Source organism: Mus pahari, chromosome 5 (genome assembly GCF_900095145.1).
Source record: "Mus pahari chromosome 5, PAHARI_EIJ_v1.1, whole genome shotgun sequence".
NCBI lineage: Eukaryota > Metazoa > Chordata > Mammalia > Rodentia > Muridae > Mus > Mus pahari.
In genome coordinates, this window is record NC_034594.1 from 147,531,316 (window position 1) to 147,552,172 (window position 20,857).

Below are 20,857 nucleotides of genomic sequence, written 5' to 3' on the forward strand. Positions count from 1 at the left end.
GAGAGAGAGAGAGAGAGAGAGAGAGAGAGAGAGAGAGAGAGAGAGAGAGAGAGAGAGAGAGAGAGACAAAGAGAAAGAGAGTTTAACTTTTGTCTTCAGCCTTTTTGGCCTCCCTCTCCTTCCATTTTATAGAGGGTTTGGCACTTCTTGACTACTGAAGTCCTATAACAGTTAATGTCATTCCTACTGAGGGTCCTTTAACTACCCAGAATCCCATCTTTTTCCTAGCACCAAGAAGAAGGAGTTCATTTTTCTCCTTACATACTGACATCTTGTTTAACCAGTAGGCACCTTTGAGCCAAACTTTCCTTCCACAGATTCCTGGGATGAAGTACTGTGTTTGCATCTTAGCCAGTAACTCTGTGATTTTTTTGGTTGAAGGGGGAGCAAATGGATCAAGGCCAGCTTCCCCTTGTTCTTTATTGATTTTTTTTTTTTAAGGTTCCCAGTGTGGACCAGGTAATACTATTTCAGAAGAGTAGAAACGGGTCAGCTGTGGATTGGAGCTGGAGAGAAAATGCTATACTTCTCCCTTCTGCCTTCTCCAAGTCATATTACTATTTTAAATTTGAACAGAAATTTCCATTGTGATTTAAAAAAACAATACAATTTCCACATTCTAGTAGAGAAGGATTAATTTGAAATAGTTCTTCAGCAGTACAGAGTACCTTATGATATATTGTGGCTTCTTTTCCTAATAAAAATCTTAGAGAGATATTTTGACATTATCTTTTTCCATTGTGACTTGTGCGATACTTTAAAAAGAAACTCTACATTCAAGGAAAGAGACTCCAACAGAACTAGCCAAAAGTTTGTGAAGTTTTTAGTGTGATTAAATTATTGGAATCTTTTATTCTCTACCCTTTTAATTGATGCAATCACATTGACTGTTCAAAGTCTGCGTAGCTGTTTAAAGTCTTTCAAATACTCTGTGCAGCCATGGCAGCTGTAAAGTGGACTGGTATTTCCCACTGCGTGGTGAACCTTTGAAGGAAACTGAAACAAACGTTAAGTTTGTTGACCTCAGGTTGCTTATATCTCAGCACACATAACTCCACTTAAGTTGACCATCACAACAAAAGCAACAGCACACCCACATACACACACAAAGAGCAGCATGGAGCTAACCACACGACTCCACAGATGATGCAGACAAACTTGAAGTAGAAACCAAGATTCTTCTACCTCTTTTCATAACAGGTTAGTGCTGGCCCTCAGTGTTGGTGTACAGTTTTTATGGCATGGGAAAATAGGGATGTTTCTGCCCTATAAAAATAAATGTGTTGAAGTCTTTAGTTTGAGCTTACACAAGGTCAGAAAGTTCCAAAGGTACTGGCACAGTACAAAAAAGAAAATCAATAAAAAAAATAACAAGAGAATCCAACGAACAAATATATATCACCGAAACACATGGCGAGAGGCTACAAACATTCTGGGAGGAAAGTTACTGGTTTCTTAGATTAGTGTGACAATTTCCAACACCTTTGAAGAAAATAGAGAATAAGAGCCAAAATAGAGAATAAAAGCCAGTGGGTCCTTTTAAAAGTAGGGAGCTCAGCTTCTACCATATCCACTTGGCTTTGAAATGCTCATTTGATCATTTTCTCCATTCAAAGGCTGAAAGCACAGAACTTTCATTGTCTTAATCTTTTAAACATAACGAAGAGTTGAGGTAAGAGCAAAAATTGCATGCAGCTATTGTTAATAAGGAAAAGGATACATGGAACACAGACACAAAGAGGAATGTATTTCTTCATTGTCTACACCATGTTATACACTTCTTTCCAAACCTTAGTTCAGCTCATGCGGTTGTCCCTGCATGGCAGCTGTATTTCTACTCTCTAAAGGGTTGGGGAGAAAGATAAGTACTAGGCAGCAAGATTATGGGTTTCAATAGAGACAATACTTTTGGTGTCAAGGAATACAGGGTGGGAAATGGGACTAAAAATAGGGAAATTTTCATCGAAGATAACAACTTGAAATTCCTTAAAAAAAGAAAAACTTACCACATTCTGTGCAAATTTCTCAAGAGATGTTCTGCGGTCCATTGAGTTTCCAGACTTAAACGTATGGGAGAAGTGAAGGGAGTAGGGTGAAGGGAAACAAAGGGAATTTAAAAAAAAAAAAATAAGGCAAGAAAAATAGAACAGAAAAAGACAGGATGGTAAGCCCACATATGAAACCCACGCCCACATGGCAAAGGGATTGCCAAGGGATGTGTCTCATCACTGAATCCAAGTTCTTTGTCCATGAGTGATTTTTATCATAAAAACAACAACAACAACAACAACAACAAACATATACTTGAGCAAACAAAACAGTGTAATTTAAAGCTAAATCAAGGTAAGCAGAAATGTGGTAGATGTGACAAGCTTTTATGCTGGCATTTGCAAAGCCGAAAGAGCTGAAAATCTAGTAGGGCTTCTTTAGACTTGATTCCTAATATTCTCAGGAGGTTGGATTTCTGTTGATATAATTGATTTGATAATAAATTGGCTACAGGTTAGATATTGCTCAAAGGATGGAAATCTCACTTGATTCTGTCTCTTATTAAAGCCGGTAGCTGTGATAAGTGAGCACTTGATATTTGACTGTCACACTGAGCAGTATAGCCACTTGGAACTATTTTGATTTGTAAAGGCAATGGTCTATGAAAAAAATAATCATCACTCTAGTGATAAGAGAACTGTAGCTTAATCTCAGAGATTTAAGAATATATGTTGTGTTAACATTAAAAAACAATGAATTATGTTGATTTTTCTCTACCGGTTTTCTATTTTCTGTTACACTGGTCATATAAGAGATTTATGGACAGTGAGACTGATTATAAGATTAATTCATTAATGAAGTCTACTACAACTCTTCCCAAATGTGCTCACCTACCATCTTTGTTTGAAATAGGTTATCAAGATACTAAGTAAATTGGATATATGTCAAATGAAAATATTTATCTGCCAATATGATGACACCTCATTGGTGATCCCTGAAAAAAGTAATTTTATGTTTTGCTTGGTTTGTAAGTAAACAAAATCTGCTTCAAGTATCAGCACCCTATTCTTTTATACTGGAGTTTTCCATTTCCTTTTACTAGGAATGCTCAGGATTAACATTAAACATGAGAAGAGTGTCTAATAGCCTTTGTAAAACATGAGCAACTGGAAAAAAACAAATGAAAAATTATACACAGAGCAAAAACGCAAACAGAAACAAAGCCAACTTAAATGGCCCTTGGAGAAGGATGGGTTTGGGGAAAGGTCTTGGAGAATGCATACTTACCATTCAACTGAAACCCTGGCCCAGCAGATGTGTTTAGTCTGGTTAATTATAACTAGGAATTGAGGTCAACAGAGGTCACAAACAACCAGTACCTTTCTCTTTGCCTGTAGAAGTTCCTGGTAGGCACTAGATCTTATAAAGCGGGGGTATGAATCACTCTTCATCAGCTTGTAAATATGCTCCTGAAAAGAGATAATGTGTGAGGGGCTCCTCTAACCAGTTTAATGGAAGAATAAAACCCTACAATGAGAATGCTCAGGTGGCTGGAGAACAAATGGGAAAGTAGCTTAAAATAGCAACCGTGATCCTGATAAGAGCATCTATGTGTACAGGACATTTTGTATCTTTCAGTCCATTATTTCTTTCCCAGAGCAATGTTTACATTGGGCTAGGAGCTACTGAGGAGGAAGTAAAAAAAAAAATCTGTGGTTATTTTCAAAATGGAATTTCATCAAGGGGACATTTGAAATAACTTCAAATCAATGTGACAGTTTATGTGAAACATATGAGACTAGAAATAAATCTGCTTTCTTGAAAAATGACTCCAAGCCCAAAGTGGATAATGTGACATTGGATCTGCACAGTCATTTGGGAGGCTCTACATACCTACATCTGCTGGGAGAATTGCTCTTGGGGACAATTCTATGATATATTATCTTCCATGCTTACTTTGGCTCAGGTCTCATGCATGGAATTAGTTGTTGGGTTAGTGTAAGCGACAAATCTCTAACCCCTCTCCCTTTTATTTTTCTTGTATGGTGTCATGTTTGTCATCTGTTCCTAAAATGTCTGTAGACTTTTTTCCCTCCCTCTTTCTTACCCTTTGGACTGAGAGCAAGCCTCATGCCTTCCAGATACTTACCCTACAGAAGAGCTACACCCTAGCCTCTCTTGTCTGATGAATGCTGATGGGCAAGGAAGTCAAGCCAAGAAAAGAACACATTCATTTAACTCAAACTCAATCTCACTCTGGCAGTTTCTGCTCTGGCCGCTTAGGGAAACTTACATATTCCTCTGTCTTCCAAGTCTAATGAAGCATCAGTTAGTTGTACAGTACCACGCGATGTGAGAGTAACCTGAATGGCCCTTCTCATTCTCACACACAAACACTAAATTTATGTTTTCTAAAATTCCTAGGGTCATAAAAGATGATTTACTTTGAAATGTCTTTGTCCTCTCCTCAGTCAGTAAAACTTATTTTTATGTTCTGTTACACGAACTTTAAACACTGCAGAGTATGGTTGGCCTTGTGGCGGCTCTGAGAGCTTAGACCATGTACTGACCTGTGCATCTTCAAATGTGTATCGTCCTGGTTCCTTCACATTCTGTGTGGTCTTGTCATAACTCTTAGAATCCAAGTTAATGGCACTTGGGGCCCCAGGAGCCAGAAATTCTTGCCATATTTCCTGCACTCTCGAGGGGACCTCTCGGATAGGCCTTCTCTTCAGGTCCTCCACTGCCAACCAGAACCTGCAAAACACCACAGCACCTGAGTGCTCTGACGTTGCCCCTGGACATTCTTGTTATGTTCACTCACTGCATTAGCAAGCTCACTTTCTCTTGAGATTCCAATATTAGGCCCTCACCAGGTTTCTTTTTTCTCAATAGTCATATTCAAAGACATAAAAGTTATTTTTTAATTGTTTTATTGTTTACTATTTTAATATAGTGTTTCATGTAGTCCAGGCTGGTCTTGAACTTCTTATGTTGCTAGAGATGACCTTGAACTCTTGATTTTCATGCTTCTTCCTCCCCAGTATTCAAAAATCCTTTAGTAGAAAAGATTGAAAATCGCTGGTGTTCACTGGCTTTTATTGAAACCAGATGTGCCAGAGCCCTGATCCTGTCTAGTCTCAATTTCACTGAAGCAACGCAGGAAGGGCTTTCTGCAAGCAGAGCATTAACAGAGAAAACCACCCACACTGAGTCAGCTGCAATGCTAGGAAGAACACTGGGGTTTCTGTAGGTAGTACACACGAGACAGTCTGAGAATGTTGAGCCAAGAAGAGTCCTGATGCAGTGGTATGAGGATGGAAAAATGGTGTCCAGGGGAAGTGCTTCTACCTGTGCTGACATCAGAAATTAAATGGACCTGGAAATCAGGAAGGGTAAAGGAGGCAGTCGTTGAGGTGCTAATGTGAGCACATACAGGCATATGTATGCAGTTACTATTTGTGATAACTATAACCCCCCGTAATGTGAGGTACTCCCCACTTTAGAGAACAGGGAATTGAAGATTAGATGGTTTATTGAAGGCTGGCCCTGTAGGTCTGGAGGAGGTGGCATTCTCACAAGCCCTCCTTCCCACTGATTTCCTAGCAACAGCATCACCTTCTGTATTTTCATCACTATCATTGGCACAGCTGGCTTACCTCAGTAAAATGGAGAGGGTACTAGTTTTAATCTCACTCTTCTCTTAATAGCAGCTGGATTCTAAGAGTGCCCTGACATCCCTGCATCTCCATTTCCTCATTAATATAATGGCGTGAAAAAGCCCATCTCCAAGCCCATATCCTAGTTCCTAGAGAACTAGTGACTAGTTCAGTGATGTAGGTTACATAAATAACATCTTAAAGTGCCCGACACAACTCTATGTGCTTAGTGATAAAATTCATGCTATTACCACATTGATTTCACAAAAAGTTGGCAACAGAAGACAGAGGGTGTGTTTGAAGAGCAAGCAGAGGTGGATAAGCAGCATCTCTTCATTTCTCCCATCGTGATGAGTAAAGAGAGTAACACGGCCCCTCAATAGGAGACCCTCTAGAGCTCAGAGTCTAGACTGCTGCTGCTTGGATAACGATGTCCTGAGAGCTATTGAACTGCAACTTACAGCCCTGCTTGTGAGTTGAATCACTGTGTCTTTATTGTGGGACACGGATATTTATGTGGAAGCCAGGGTATGGTCTGGACTTGGGAAAATATGGGCAGTAGATTCATACTGGTTCATAGGAAACACAAATGCCACTTCATGCATGTGACCTTGCACAAAATGCTGACCTGATTCACACATGTCCTGATTATCTATGAAATAAGGTACAGATATTTACAATGTATATTTTTATTATTAGATTCATATCTGTCAGAAATAATGAAGGCCAAATACTATAGTATACTCAAAGAAGTATTCATAAAACATAGTATACATTGGGAATTCAAAATGCTTTCCACAGCTGTGTCTTTCTATCATTTATCTAAAGTTAATAAAGAACATGATAGGCATATAACAGACAACTCAAGGAATACATATACATATGTATGTACACATGTAAGACACATTTAATATTTATGTGTACATGTTTCTGTATATGATATCCACTTTATGTTTATATTTTTATTATCAGTATGAGTATGTACATGTGTGGTATAGGTATGTATGTGGTTTGTTTGTGTGGTGTGTGTATGTGGTATGTATATTGTGTGTGTATGGTGTATATGTGTGTGGTGTGTTTATGTGTAAGTGTGGTATTATGTCTGTGTGGTGTATGTATGTGTATGTGTGGTGTGCTGTATCTGTGTGTATTTTGTGTTTATGTGCATGTGTGTGTATCATGTGTTAATATAATGTGCTATGGGTGTTGTTCCTTTCTTTTCTCTGTGGGTCTCAGGGATTAAACTGCCAGGCTTACAAAGGAATCATTTCTACTTTTTTAATTATATCAATAATCCAATCCAAGTACCAGGGGTTAAACCTAGGGTCTCACCCACACTACACTAGCCCTATGATTAAAATATGAACCATTACACTCAGATTTTTTTCACATGGGTTCTGGGGATCAAATGTAGATTCTAATGCTTGAAAAAGAAGAAGGAGAAGGAGGGGGAGGGGAGGGAGAGGGAGGAGAAGGAGAAGAAGGAGGAGAAGGAGAAGGAGAGAGGAGACAGGGGGAAGAGAGAGAGAGAAAAAAAAAGAAAGGAATACTCATCCTGCCATATACGCTATACTGAAATGTTCAAAATATGGTTTCTTTGAGTTATTCATAACGCATTCTTATTCTTCATCATTGATGATGTTGGCTCAGTTTAGAAAAGTTTCATTAGTAGCCAACCCCCAGATCCCTAGGACTCTCCGGACAAGAAGAAAGCACACACACAAATCTAAGACAGACATAACGACAGCTGGACCACAGTCAAAGCTAGAATCATTTCCTAAAGAAATGCAACAGTTCTTGGTCTAGCCTAGCTCCCATGAAAAGCAATAAATGCCAATGAGATGATCGAAAACATTGTTTATGCTATCTTAAGCAGAGCTATGAACACTCACTGTAATGCATCATATTTTAGAAAGCTTTTTCTAGGTGCCCCTTGAGGTAGAGAATACTAGAACAGATCAGAATGATGTCTAGGAATGGTGGGCAAGACAAGTACCCTGGTCTCTCTCTTCTCCAGGCACAACTAGTCTCTACAGCTCTGCATTTGAAGGCACACATTAAAAAACAAAAAACAAAAAAACAAAAAACAAACAAAAAAACTGCCTTTAGACTTTTGGTCGAAGATCTTTAACTGAGTTGTTCACTCTCTTTCTTACTGAAAAAGTGAGATTAGAAGTTTATATTGATAAGTAGGTGCTGATGCTTAAAATAACTGTACAAATACTATTGCCTGTTGTTGTGATTCAACTCTCCCCAAAGACCCATGTCTTCGTTACTATGGTGTGTATGTACTATAGTACATATGGTACTACACACACACACACACACACACACACACACACAATCTTATATGTGTATGTGTAAGACATATCTAATATTTGTGTGTGTGTGCTCTCTGCTTCCAAGAACACATACTTCCCCTGCCCACTGCCATGACCTGAATTGCTCTGTCCTGCTTTTCCACCATGAAGGAGTAAAGTTTCCTCAAATTGTGAGCCAAAATACGCCTTTCCTCCCTTGTTTCTGTTGGGCATTATGACATAAACACTGACTAATACAGACATTTTCTATTTTGTCAAAATATCAGTTTGAGAGCTCTAAATTATGGAGTCAAGTTTTAAAGTTCTAAATTTATATAGCCAACAAATTCGGAGGCAGTACAAAAATAAACAATGAAAAGGAAGATGATAATGCCAGATAGCTTTTGTCTTGCTAGTCTTTCTTCCATCTTTAAGTGGCAGAGATGAAATTTGTTGACACCATTGTGATACTATGAGAGTGACAGGTGCCTTCCGTCTAAAATAACTAGACACAACAGTGTCTCTTTGGCTCACAATAACAAAACGTGACTTACCTTAAGTTCTCTGAGCTGAATTCTGATTCTAGAAACTTAAGGAACTGCTCTCTCCCAACTGGGTCTTTCAATGCCTCATCCATACCAAAACCCCATCGTTTTACCCTCTGTTGACTTGGTTCTTTGCTGTGAAAGAGAAAATAAGGCTAAATATATTCCTTTTATTACAATTGCCATTTTGCTGGGGATGGGTAAGGTAGGGCAGGCTTTTGGAGATGTAGCTCTGGTTTGCTTACAACTCACTGTGTAGCCCAGGATGGCCTTGGACTCACCAATATCCACGGATCCCAAGTGCTAGCATTAAAGATAGGTCTCACCATGCCTGGGCCAATTCCTATTTTCTTTATTATATATACCTTGTAAGAATGCCCATATTTAACTTTTTTTCTGTAACAGTAGTATGTAACCGACTGACTATTCTTCATGAACTCACAATGAGGTATGAGTTAGATTAATAATACTATCTAACCCCCATGAATTATCTGTCACTAATAGCCTGGATGGAATCTTAGTAACTTTATGAGACTAGTATCCTGCCTCTCACTTTATAGACAAAGCTACTATATAAATAGTTATAAGTTAATGCCATGTCATACAAGGAGTAAGGGACAAAAATCTAGCCACTGTTACCCAGTGCCCCATTTCAACCACTATATAGTCCAGTCTGTGGTGTATATAGGTCATCCTTGAAATGATACATTGTTGCCTGTAGGGCCTCATTACTACATATGATTATACTGCAATTAAATATAAACCATATTTAATCATAGATTTGGGGGTTCTAGCTTTCTGATATATGCATATATGTATATACAAACATATATGTGGATATATATATATATATATATATATACATGTATGTGTGTGTTTGTGTATATTTTTGTATGCATGTGTGTTTATGAATATATGTATAAAACCTGTGGCTGAAGACTTCTGAGTTGTAGATGTTTAAGATACATGGCTAGATACAAGAGAAGTGGCCCAGAAATATAAGCTGGATCCCTGTGTAGTATCACAAGTGTGTAATCCCAGTCTAGGAGGTCGAGGTGGAAGGACAAGGAGCTGGGTGTCATCCTTTGCTTTCTAATGAGTTGATAGCCAACAGGGGCTACAGGAGACTCTGCCTAAGACCAATCAAAACAGAAGTGCTCTGCAATACTAACGCCGTCTTTGTACAGAGACATGCAATCACCCCTGAAGGAGCTTCACCACTGATGCCACAATGCCCCACACAGCTCACCAAAGAAACCTGGGCTTCTACCTTGTGCTTGGGTTTTTAAAAGTCAGTTTTCCTGTGTTTATGGTAAGTTCATTTGGTTTTAAAATGGAATTTATATAGGCATGTTTGCACTGGGCTTAAAGAAGTGTGGACTCACCATTGATTTTGGCTGAACACAGGCCCGAGTGACTATATAAATTTTCAAATGATTTAATAGCAAGGAACTGAATTTGGAAAACTGAAGATCTGATTTTGACTAACTCATATTTAAAATATCACCCCTAATTTTGGGCCAGTTCATTCAGCAATGTAAATTTGTTTCTAGAATTAAATTTATATTTTGAAATCTATAAAAACCCATACATATTTATATTGAATTTGATTATATATAGCATGTACATTTTTCAAGTACACGATACATAGATATCAGCTTCCATCCTACTGTCCAACAGCACACCAGGACTTCTAAAGCCAATGGGACTGTTTTTTAATGTCCATTGAGCATGATCTCCTTACTTTTCCCAGCCTCTGTGGACCACTACCACTCTCAGTTTAATCATTTTTATATTTTTGTAAGAGCATGTGGTTCTCTTCTTTCAATGTCCCACTTATTTTATTGAACATAGTGCCTTACGGCTCCATCTACATCTCCATGACTGGATTCCACCCTTTCTCATGGCCAAACAGCACTCTAGCAACAGGGCAAATCTAACTGTGCACCTAAAAATCTCTTTTTGATCAACAATGCTAAATCATGGAAAATATAATATAGAGCAGAGCAATATCATCTTTCCAAGGACTCAGCTCTTGATTATGCAATTTATTTCGTGCACATTCTTAAATTGCTGACACAGTCAGAAGGAAGTAACTATAGTCTTTACCTTGCTTCAAGTTCCCAGAAAGTCGTATCATCTGAGAGCCATGGATTGGAAGGGTCAGGCGGCACAAGAAACGGGTCATACTCTACATACTGTTCCGTATAGCTTAGTAGACTAGGGAGGACACAGAGGAGGAAAAAGCAAAAACAAAAACATCTCCGGCTTAATTTTTTACTCTGAAGTTATTTCTGGTTCAAAGTTAGGGAAACAAAATGAAAATGATGGGCTGGGGAATCCACAACCAGGACATTGGAAAGGAATCCAATGGTAACTTCAATATTTCCCCAATCTACATGCAACAAGTCCATGGTTCCTGCAGGCAGACTAGGAATCTACCTCCCAGCTTGAGTATGGAAGTGAGTGAGCTCCTATAAAAATTGTATGGTTAGGCCTGCCTGAGCAGGGACTATGGAGAGTCATTCCAGTCCTGGCTAGCCAGAACATTCATAGCCAGGTTGGAGAAAGGACTGGAAAACATTTTTGTCTCAAATACAAACAGAAATCACTGGCTAAAATTATTATTTTTTGATACCAAAAAAAGGAAAGAAGAGAGGCATAACACTGGAGAGGAAAAGCTTGGTAGACTCCGTAAGCCAACAGCACACGTTTTTTATTAAGAATAGACTTTTCTTTTCTAAATCAATTCCTCTATGGAAAGATAGGGAACCTAAGGATGCTCATAACATCCATGTTTTGCTTAATTTGTTAGAATCCATATTGGAAAGAAATAAGTCATTGGAAGTTTTAAAGTTCATTGAAATTTGATGTTTTATTTTCACAAACAAAAAATTTTTAATTAAGAAAATACCAATCTAAAATCTGAGTTTAATTCAAAATCTTAGCATTTACAAAGAGAGCAGATTATGAATGTTAAAAATGAATTTACAGAGTTACTAGGTTGCCAAATAGGAGTCAGTTAAGTTAAAAGATTCTTTTCTTCCACCAGAAGTGAGAAGATGCCACTCTGATGAACCTGATTCTTGGTTCCACAAGGACTGGACTTCTACAACATAATGTTGTCTTTCAATTATGACAAAAGACTTCTATAGCAGTTTGTTCATGGGCAACAACTTATTCTACTCTCCTCCAATCAATTGCTTTCCATTTATAACACAGTTGTCATATGATGCTTGCAATTTATAGCATAGGGCTGGAAAGATGGCTCAGTGGTTAAGAGTACTGGATGCTCTTAGAGTGCCTGGGTTTGATTCCCACCACCCATGGTGGCTAATTCCAGGGGACTGCAATGCCCTCTTCTGGCCTCTAGGGGCATCAGTACATGCATGTATAGTCACACGGACAAAACACAAATGCACATAAAATAAAAATAAATACATCTTTGAAAATAAAAATTTATGTTGATACCTTGAAATACTTACCTATCAGCAACTTTTGACATTTTTAACCGATGTCTATCTAACTGTATTTGCCAGTATTTTATCTGAAAGAGAGAGTTGACCACATTTTTACATAAAAAATAGCATCTCAATTCTCTAAGTTTTAATCTTTGCTTGAGTACATTCTAGGAAGAACAGTTAAAGATAGAAAAACATTAAAGCAGAGAGCTATGAAAAGGGTAAAAAAAGTGTGATCTATTTGAATATAAACATAACTAGTATAACTTTAGAACAATAATACATTTGAATACAATGCTTGCTTCAAGAAAACATAACTTTATTTGAAATGTGCTATGGTAATTGTAAATAGTCATGATATATCTACATTCAAAATCCCATTACTCCACAAATGTTTAACTCATAAAATGAATATATCTTTACTGGTTTCTATGATTTTTAAAGTAAATTTTACATCTTTTTATTATCCCAAGAAAGATTTCTTAAAAATTTCTTTATTAATCATTTTATTCATTTTTCTTATTAATCATATTAATCATTTTATTTGTTCCCAAGAAAGGCTTAATGTTACAAATTTTGAAAGTAATCTTATCAACCCATGACACATGTTTTTATAAATATACAATCAAACTAATTTATAAAGGAAGTCCCTGAACAACTTTCTTCTTATAAATTATAAGGAAATTATAAATATCGTATACAAGTTAACATTGACTTATTGATAAATCACAGTGCAGTGAAATATTAGTGCAAACAAATGAGGGGAGACGCATCCCTCTGATTAAGCCAACCAAGAGAGGCAGCTGCGGCTTGTTATGAGACTTTGGCATTTACTTTGAACTATTTCTTGGAGACAAACTGACTTTTAAAAGGGGCACTATAGATCATGATGACACACCAGTGTTGATAATGACAAACTTCAAAAGGTTAGAGATATCAGTGCTACAGAAACAAGACTGCCCACACTGCTGTGGTGATCATGTCAACAGACACGTGGCAAATTCGACTCTGTCTCCAACCTGCTGTCTTCTTTAAGACAAGGATTTGGGGCTCAAAATAACTCTTTATGACCAAGACACCTCTAAGTCAGGTGTTGGTTTCCAAAAACTGTCCGGAGGCAAAGAGGGGATAAATTAGTGAAGAATTGTGAGAAGCATGTCCATATATTATATATGTCGAGTCATGTCTTAGAATCAGACCAGGGCACACATGCACACATACACACATGCACACATATGCACACATGCAGTACGACTGTAAACTGACCCCCAAGGTCTTCCATAGGCCAAGCAAATGTACTACCAACTGAGCTACACTCCTGCCCCTTTAGTTAAAGTTTTGTTTTTGAGAAAGTCTGTGCTTAAAGCCAACTCTCCAAGAACATTTGATCCTCCTGTCTTCAGCTACTTAGAGTTGGAATTACAGGCATGTGCTCCCATGCCTGGCTTTCATTACCTTTTAGTTGTAAATCTCTAGGAAGCATTTGACCATGCAAATGATCTTCTCAAACCCTTGTGTGAATGTTCACTCTCCTCCCTGCAGTCGTTGACCCATGCATCCTAGCTGATCATTTCACAGGAAGACCCACCTGTTGGTGCAGCTCCTCTTCTGTAGGAGGCTTGGTTTCTGGTGTAGGTGTGTGCGTGGGACTGTGACTTCGGATGTCGTTTTGTAAACCATAGACAGACTACATTAAAAGAAGAAAAGAGTCAGGACAAAATAGCCCTTGTAGCTGTAGACCTTCTAAAAAGCAAATTCTATCGTACGTGAACAATCACAAAGCACATTTGATGATGTTTCTTACCAAAATCTAAAGGAGCAGGAGGGCAGTAGAGAAGAAGAGGGAAGAGGGGTAAATATTACCAAGAATGCTTGAAAAGTACATAGGGAGTCACTACATCTCCTTCTCTCCCTCTTTCGCCTTTCCTCCTTCCCTCCCTCTCTTGCTTTCTCTCTCTCTCTGTCTCTATCTCTCTCTCCCTCACCCTCTCCCTCTCCCCCATCTCTCTCTCCCTCTCCCCCCTCTCTCTCTTCCCCTCCCTCCCTTCCTCCCTCCCCCCCCTCTCTCTCACACACACACACACACAGAGACACACACAGAGTGAAGTGCTGACACACATTGATTCTTTTTACAGTACTTCATTGCATGCCACCTCAGGCTTCTGCCACAGTTGATGGTGTGTGGAGAGTTGATGGTGTGAGGATGATGGAGTGTGAAGAGCTCTCCTGTTAACAAAAGCTCTCTGGGATTTCTGGGAGGAAGCCCTTGGAAGCCCTGGCTCAGATATCAACATGGAATCTAGTGCCTACAAGATGATTCGTGATCACTTCAGCACACCCACTTTCCACCCATTTACTCCTGTGCTGTCTTCTCCCAGTTTGAGCCCCTGTCAGTCAGCCACAGGAGGGATTTTGAATAATTCTGGCTGGAGAGGGGACACGCTGCATTTGTTGGAGAGCTGACTTTTGGATCCTGTTCGGCTCCACTGGTGGGTGAACTGAGGTTCCGCTGGGAGCAGGAGAAAGGAACTTGGAGCCTCTATAAACCTAGGCTTGCTGTGGGCTGCCTTGGCTCTTGGGCTCAGAGAATCAAGCCCTAAAGGCAAGATGTTTGTTCATTTCATCTAAAGGGATTCATAACTCCTCCTGGGGGTTCTCATCTCCACATTATGAGAAACTTCCTCAAACAAAACAAAACAAAACAAAACACCCCCACAACCAAAAACCAAACCAAAAAAAAAAAAAAAAACCCAAATAATTAAAAAACAAAAAATTTGGATCATATGGGAATCATTGAAGGAAGAAAAAAATAACATAAAATAAGGTTCATGAACCCACAAACATCTTAGTTTTAGTTCATCTTCATGTATGAACATTCACTTTAGAAGAATGCTGGGGTTACATGAAGTTCCCACCAAAAGTGGTTTTTGTTAATGATGTATGACATCCTCTGGGTTACTCTGAGAGTGACTTGTGCTGGACCTGGGTGTGGTAGACACACACACACACACACACACACACACACGCACGCACACAAATGAGAAAGAATTCCTCCTTCACAGGGGCTGGGTATGTTGTTCAGTGGCATTGTTCCTGCCTAGCATCTGCATCACTGTATACAACTGGATATGGTGGTCCCTGTCTGTGATCTTAGCACTCAGAAAGTGAAGGAAGAAGGATCAGAAGTTCAAGGCTACCCTCTACTGCATAGTGAGTTCACGGTAACCCTGGGACCCTTGAGACCCTGTCACATAGCAGTAAACAAAAGCAGACATCCAGCCCTCCAGTAGCTTTAGACTGTGACTTTGTGAGCCCTTTCCCCAGCTGTGCTGGGTCTGTGGCTGACTTGATCTTGCACAGGCCCCGTGCACGCTGTCACAGCCTCGCAGTGAGTTCTTGTGTGCAGTGTCCCTCTCCTGTCTGGAAAACTGTTTCACAGCAACCTTTCACAACCTCTGGCTCCTACAATCTTTCCGCTCCTCTTCCATGATACTTCTTGAGCCTCGGTAACAGTAAGGGTTAAACAGATGCCACCTGTAGGGCTGAGCATTCTACACTCTCTTACTTACCTCAATACTGTGCCCAAGGACTAAGTCTCTGTATCAATTCCTATCTATGGAAAGGAGTTGAAGAGGACAGGAACGGAGTTGAAGAGGAAAGAGTCTGGGGTAGATTTGATCTAAACATACTATGCACATATATGCATTTAAGAAACCCTCAAACAATACATTTAAAATGTAAAAACATACAAATTCTTTTAATCCTGTGATGGAAATGAAGCATTCCCGCTCTCTTCGATCACAGTCCCATGGTGCCATCCTTCTATCTCCAAATGTGTTGGAGAAACGAGGTTCTCCAGAAAACCAGAGACCATTTACATCATCTCAGTGGTGGCTGCTTGTGAGAGACCATGACCATGGGCCTACTGACTATTGAGTTCCCTCAGAGAAAGAGGGGGTAAGGAGGATACCTGGACCCTCATCTGAGATTACCTCCTGTACTCCTTCGTCATGTGCAAGCAATTCTTCCCTAACTGCATTCAGACTAGGAGCTTGGAAGGTACTGGAATATAAAGCCTGGGGAAGTTAACTGAGAGGGACCTCTGTCTGTATAGCCATGAGAAAGCTGATATCCACACTGTGTGGAGGACTTTCCAATGCAGCTATTTTGATGGTCCCTTATTCTCCTGTGAATAGCTTCTCATCCTGGTTCTATAAAGAAGCCCAAAAGATTCACTGGCTCCCCAGGGCAAATGTTGGTGGAATGCCCTTTGGCTTGTCCTTTGGTTCTTCTGAGGAGAGGTAGATGTTTATTTATTTCACTCCAGAGAAGGAATTCTCAGGACAGAACCCCAGAGTGGAGTATGTCTGCAACACTCAGAGATGGATAGTCTAAAAGTAGACACTTCTGCAAGACCAGGGGACACATATCCATTTACCTTGCGTGTTTTGTGTGGGTTTCTCATCCGGGATGATTTCTTAATGTCCACCTCTGTAGTATTTACACATCCAGGCTGGGGGGAGAAAAAGAGTAAAGAAATCTTAGGTATGCCACATCTAGCAGGATCGTCACTAGTGAATTGCTTCACAGAGCCTGAGCAAACCAGCAGCTTCCAAGATGACCTGGCCCATCCCAGCACTGACCAGTAATGAACTTCACTGAGGCTTTCTCCGTCCGATATGATATTGCTAAAACCTCAAACAATTTCCAGAGACATCATGGAAAAAGGACTCAGGCTTGGTATGGGAAGCAGGTCTCTGCAATGGCTCAGATTGAATAGTCCCAACAAGGATTCCGGGAAGAATGGCGTGATGCTGATGTCCACACAGAGCTTGCCACAGGGCATGCATACCTTATGTATGCTGCTTTTATGTGGTACTCACTTTTTCCCAATGTGCACAACTACCATGGTGTTCGGTTGAGACAGCACAAACACTGAATCATTTTTACAGTGATTGAGAAATCTGGTGCCTGGGAACATTGATTTTCCTCAGACAGAAGGCACATGGAAATCCTGGTCCTCATGGAGGCGGTAAGGATGGAAACAGGAACCCGTATACTGTAGTTTTCCTATAGGTTTCTGACTTTCTTTTTCCTTTCCCTCAGGTATGTAAATTCCTCCAAAATAGGAAGTTGAAAGAAATGTGGGCCATCTGTTGCTGGCTTCCTGACAGCCCCCGGAGTTTTATTTTGCCAGAATTACTGTCCAGTTGCTCAGAAACAAATAGATGTGAACTTTTGAATTTGGAGGATGAGAGGGGAGGTGGGAGGGAAGAAAAGAAGAGAGAGCAGAGAGAGGAACAGATGGAATATGAATCAGGATTGCTCTCCCCAAACAACGAAGGGCAGTCTCAGGCACAGAGGAAGAGGGAGTGGAGAAGAAAGGACTGTCAGAAATGCAGAGACTCAGACCTGGGCAAGAAGTTGTCTCCTTAGGTGGGTTGTGTTTCGACTTCTTGCAGTCTGAGGTACAGTATCTAGGGAGATCTGTTATTAATTTAAAAACCATCAAGTTGTACATCTCTGGCCATTTTTTTCAGGTTTTTATTCTATCACAAGCTTTAAATGTCTGTGACAGTGTCCCCAGGGATGTGACTGTGGTGTTTGGATGGGGTAAGCAGAAAGGACTGCACTGTTGCCCATTACCTGTAAGCAGGAGGATTCACTCTGAGTAACCAGGGGGGGGGGGCACGAGTCATTCTTAGAAAGTCCCTAACAGCTCAGACATTGTGACCAAACCTACCACAATGCAGCAAATCATAAGGAAGTTAAGGAAGAAAATATTTTGTATTTTTTTTCAGAAAGCTTACATTAAACTTAGGACAAACATACCCACATATAACACTAAGAACACTGAATGAAATACGTATTCCCTCCCCCTACATGGGATAAATATTTACTTCAGAATAGAAATTTAAAGGTTGGGGGTCAGTGAGTGAGGTGTGTTAATGGTAAAGGTGCATGCTCCCAAGGATTATGACACAAGTTCAATTCCCTGTAACTCACATGATGGAAGGAGAGATCTGACATCTTGCAAATTGTTCTCTCACCTCCATATGTGTGCACTAGCATAGGTTAACGAGCGAGCATGAGCCCCCGCCTCACTCACTCACTCACTCACTCACTCACTCACTCACTCACTCACTCACTCACCAGCCTAGGAAAAGAAAGAGCATTGTATTGGCTCTATGGGACTAATTTATAGACACTGAGAAATTTGCTCAAGCTATTCCCAGCACCAGGCTTAGCAGTATCCAGTATTTTTATTTATTCTTTCTGCAGTATGCAAACATTAACTTTAAAAACAAAAGAACCCTTGGATTTTTAACAATTTTAATATAGGTAGAGTTCACAACCATTGATCTACTTGTAAACAAGATGCTAAGAAATATCAAAGCATTGTATTTTCATTTCCCATTCAATCTCTAGTATGTTATGGTCATCCTTCCCCAGGCCGAGTCATTAGAGAATGGGTGGAAAAACTCTTTAGTGCCGGAGAGATGGCTCAGTGGTTAAGAGCACCGACTGCTCTTCCTCAGGTCCTGAGTTCAAATCCCAGCAACCACATGGTGGTTTAAAAAAAAAATGAGGTCGATCTCATATTTAAGCTGGGTGTGGTAGTGCACGCCTTTAATCCCAGCACTCGGGAGGCAGAGGCAGGAGGATTTCTGAGTTCGAGGCCAGCCTGGTCTACGGAGTGAGTTCCAGGATGGCCAGGGCTTTACAAAGAAACTCTGTCTCGAAAAACAAAACAAAACAAAACAAAAAACAAACAAACAAAACAAAACAACTCATTAAACTTATATTGATATACTGATATTGATTAATCAAGAGCCAGCATTTCCAAGGCGATCATAGACATTTCTTTAGGTTATGTGCTAGCAATAATAACACATGCTGGTGTTTCGCTTCTATGGGAAAGGAATCTAAAAAGAGTATAAGGCAGCATAGACATGCCCAAACAAGTGTACTTTGCATGAAGCAGTTTGTCCCATGACCCCAGCAGGAACCTTATAAGGAACACAGTCCACATGAATATTTGTGTCATATGAGCATTAGCAAGAAAGGGGAGCTGAGACTGGAGAGATGGCTAAGTGGTTAAGAGCATGCACTAATCTTATGGAGAACAGAGTTCTGCTCTCAGCATCCATGATGGGTGGCACACAGTTCCCTGTGACTCTAGCTCTAAGAAGATCTGATGCTTTTGTCTCCTCTGGGGGAGCACCTGCACTCATATGTATATACCCGACATCATACTCCACATATACACCTAATTAAAATAATTACGTTTTAGAACTTAAATCACAATTTAAAAATGTTTAATAATAATTAAAATTTATAATTTATTTATTTAATTAAAATAAATAAATATATAATTTATTTTAATTGAAATCAATTAAAAAAAAAACAGGGAAAGGAGCCTATGGCAGTGTTTTCTTGAGCTCACATGTAATAGACCTTCAGAACAAAAACCATAGAGATGCTGAGGCTGACAGGTGGACAAGAAGTTGAAGTTGGAACCAAGACATAGTATACATGGATTATACACTCAGAGCAAATGTCTGGAGGAAAAACCCTGTCATTGAGGACCAGGTGATGAGCTGGACTCTGTGTGGTCTGGCATTCTGTCCCAAGCAGGATTCCAGCAGGTTCTAGAAAGTTTCCTGCTGCTGCTTGGCCTCATTCTCCCTGTGTGAGATCATACAGAGAAAACCCTGACTCAGATCTCCCTTTAAAACCACTGTGGGTAGCAGCAGGGAAAGCCAAGGAAACAGAAACTGATTATCTCCGCAAACAGTCCAGTTAGCCACACCTGCACGTTAAATACAGCAGAGCCCAGGCTCCACCTCCATGTCTAAACCTGTCCCTCCAAAGGGCCTCTGAGGAAACACGAGCGTAAAAGAAGAGATGCTTATTTTAAACATGTGCCCAGTCTGAGTTAATTGAATGATACAATTCCTTCCATTGAAAGCCAGGACTCTAAGTCAATTTGACTCCACATCAAGTGGGATAATTAACAAACGGCCACAGAAAGTGTGTCAGCCAATGAAGGCGTCAAGTGGAAAGCCCTTCTTCCCACAGGCTCAGATCTGACTGGCAGTCCCAAAGAGAAATAAAATTTACCTCCTCAGATTTCAAAGATTATGATCTCTTGAGTTTGATTAATGAACCACTAATAGACTTCCAAAAGTCCTACTTGAGTTGATTGTTAAAATACTAACGGATCAGTAAGAAATACTGATTGCAAAAGCAAACATTGTTAGAGGCCAAATCCTGGGATGGATATGTGTTTTATAACCTAGCTCTCATGTAAGGAAAATGAAGTCAATCTGCCTATTCAAAATTTATCATTAACAGCTAAATGGTTAACATGATAAATTGACCAGAAAGACCTAGGATGCGTGTCCCCATGAGCTCTGCAAGCTCCTGGAATTTCACATGTCCCCTCTCCTTTTGCGCAGCTGAAGGTGAAAGTGATTCTTGCAAAGTTGTCTAGGACTCTTCCAAATCCATAAGGCCATAACTGTACGCTGAGCACCTCTGAGTAGCTATTTTTCAGAAGTTAGGCACCAGAGTAAATAGAACAGAGAAAAGAACTTTTGCCATTCTTTCATTTACTCAGAGACTATTTTTTTGCAGCTAATTATATATCAGATTATGATTATAAATGGTCAGGCACAGAAATAGCAGCATGATCAATTTTCCATTAACATCTTCACAAATTCGAAAGACATGAATCATCACCCTACGGAAGTATAATGCCTATGTTGATACAGCAGATGACAAAGCAGAATATTTCTCATGTCATTCTTATGCCCTTTCTGTTGGTTTGTCCTAATAGAGCACACATGGACGTGCTCACACACACACACACACACACACACACACACACACACACACAC

The 20,857-nt window shown here is 39.8% G+C and overlaps 1 protein-coding gene across 11 annotated transcripts in view; it reads right to left on the reverse strand.

Annotated features, from left to right (window-relative positions):
* Positions 1-20,857, reverse strand: part of Rgs7 (regulator of G protein signaling 7) — a 400,387-nt gene that overhangs the window by 20,851 nt on the left and 358,679 nt on the right. For 5 of the 11 annotated variants that reach the window (XM_029538597.1, XM_029538599.1, XM_029538595.1 and 2 more), the window contains 8 exons: positions 16,393-16,467; positions 13,543-13,641; positions 11,979-12,040; positions 10,603-10,713; positions 8,503-8,628; positions 4,560-4,746; positions 3,369-3,458; positions 1,855-2,060 (listed from right to left, as the gene is read on the reverse strand). In XM_029538597.1, coding sequence (XP_029394457.1) covers positions 1,869-2,060; positions 3,369-3,458; positions 4,560-4,746; positions 8,503-8,628; positions 10,603-10,713; positions 11,979-12,040; positions 13,543-13,641; positions 16,393-16,467 — 942 coding nt within the window. In that variant the 3' untranslated portion in view covers positions 1,855-1,868. Of the gene's footprint in view, positions 1-1,185; positions 1,267-1,854; positions 2,061-3,368; positions 3,459-4,559; positions 4,747-8,502; positions 8,629-10,602; positions 10,714-11,978; positions 12,041-13,542; positions 13,642-16,392; positions 16,468-20,857 lie in introns of those variants that run through there. The other 6 variants (XM_029538601.1, XM_021197429.2, XM_021197428.2 and 3 more) reach the window with 3 other exon arrangements.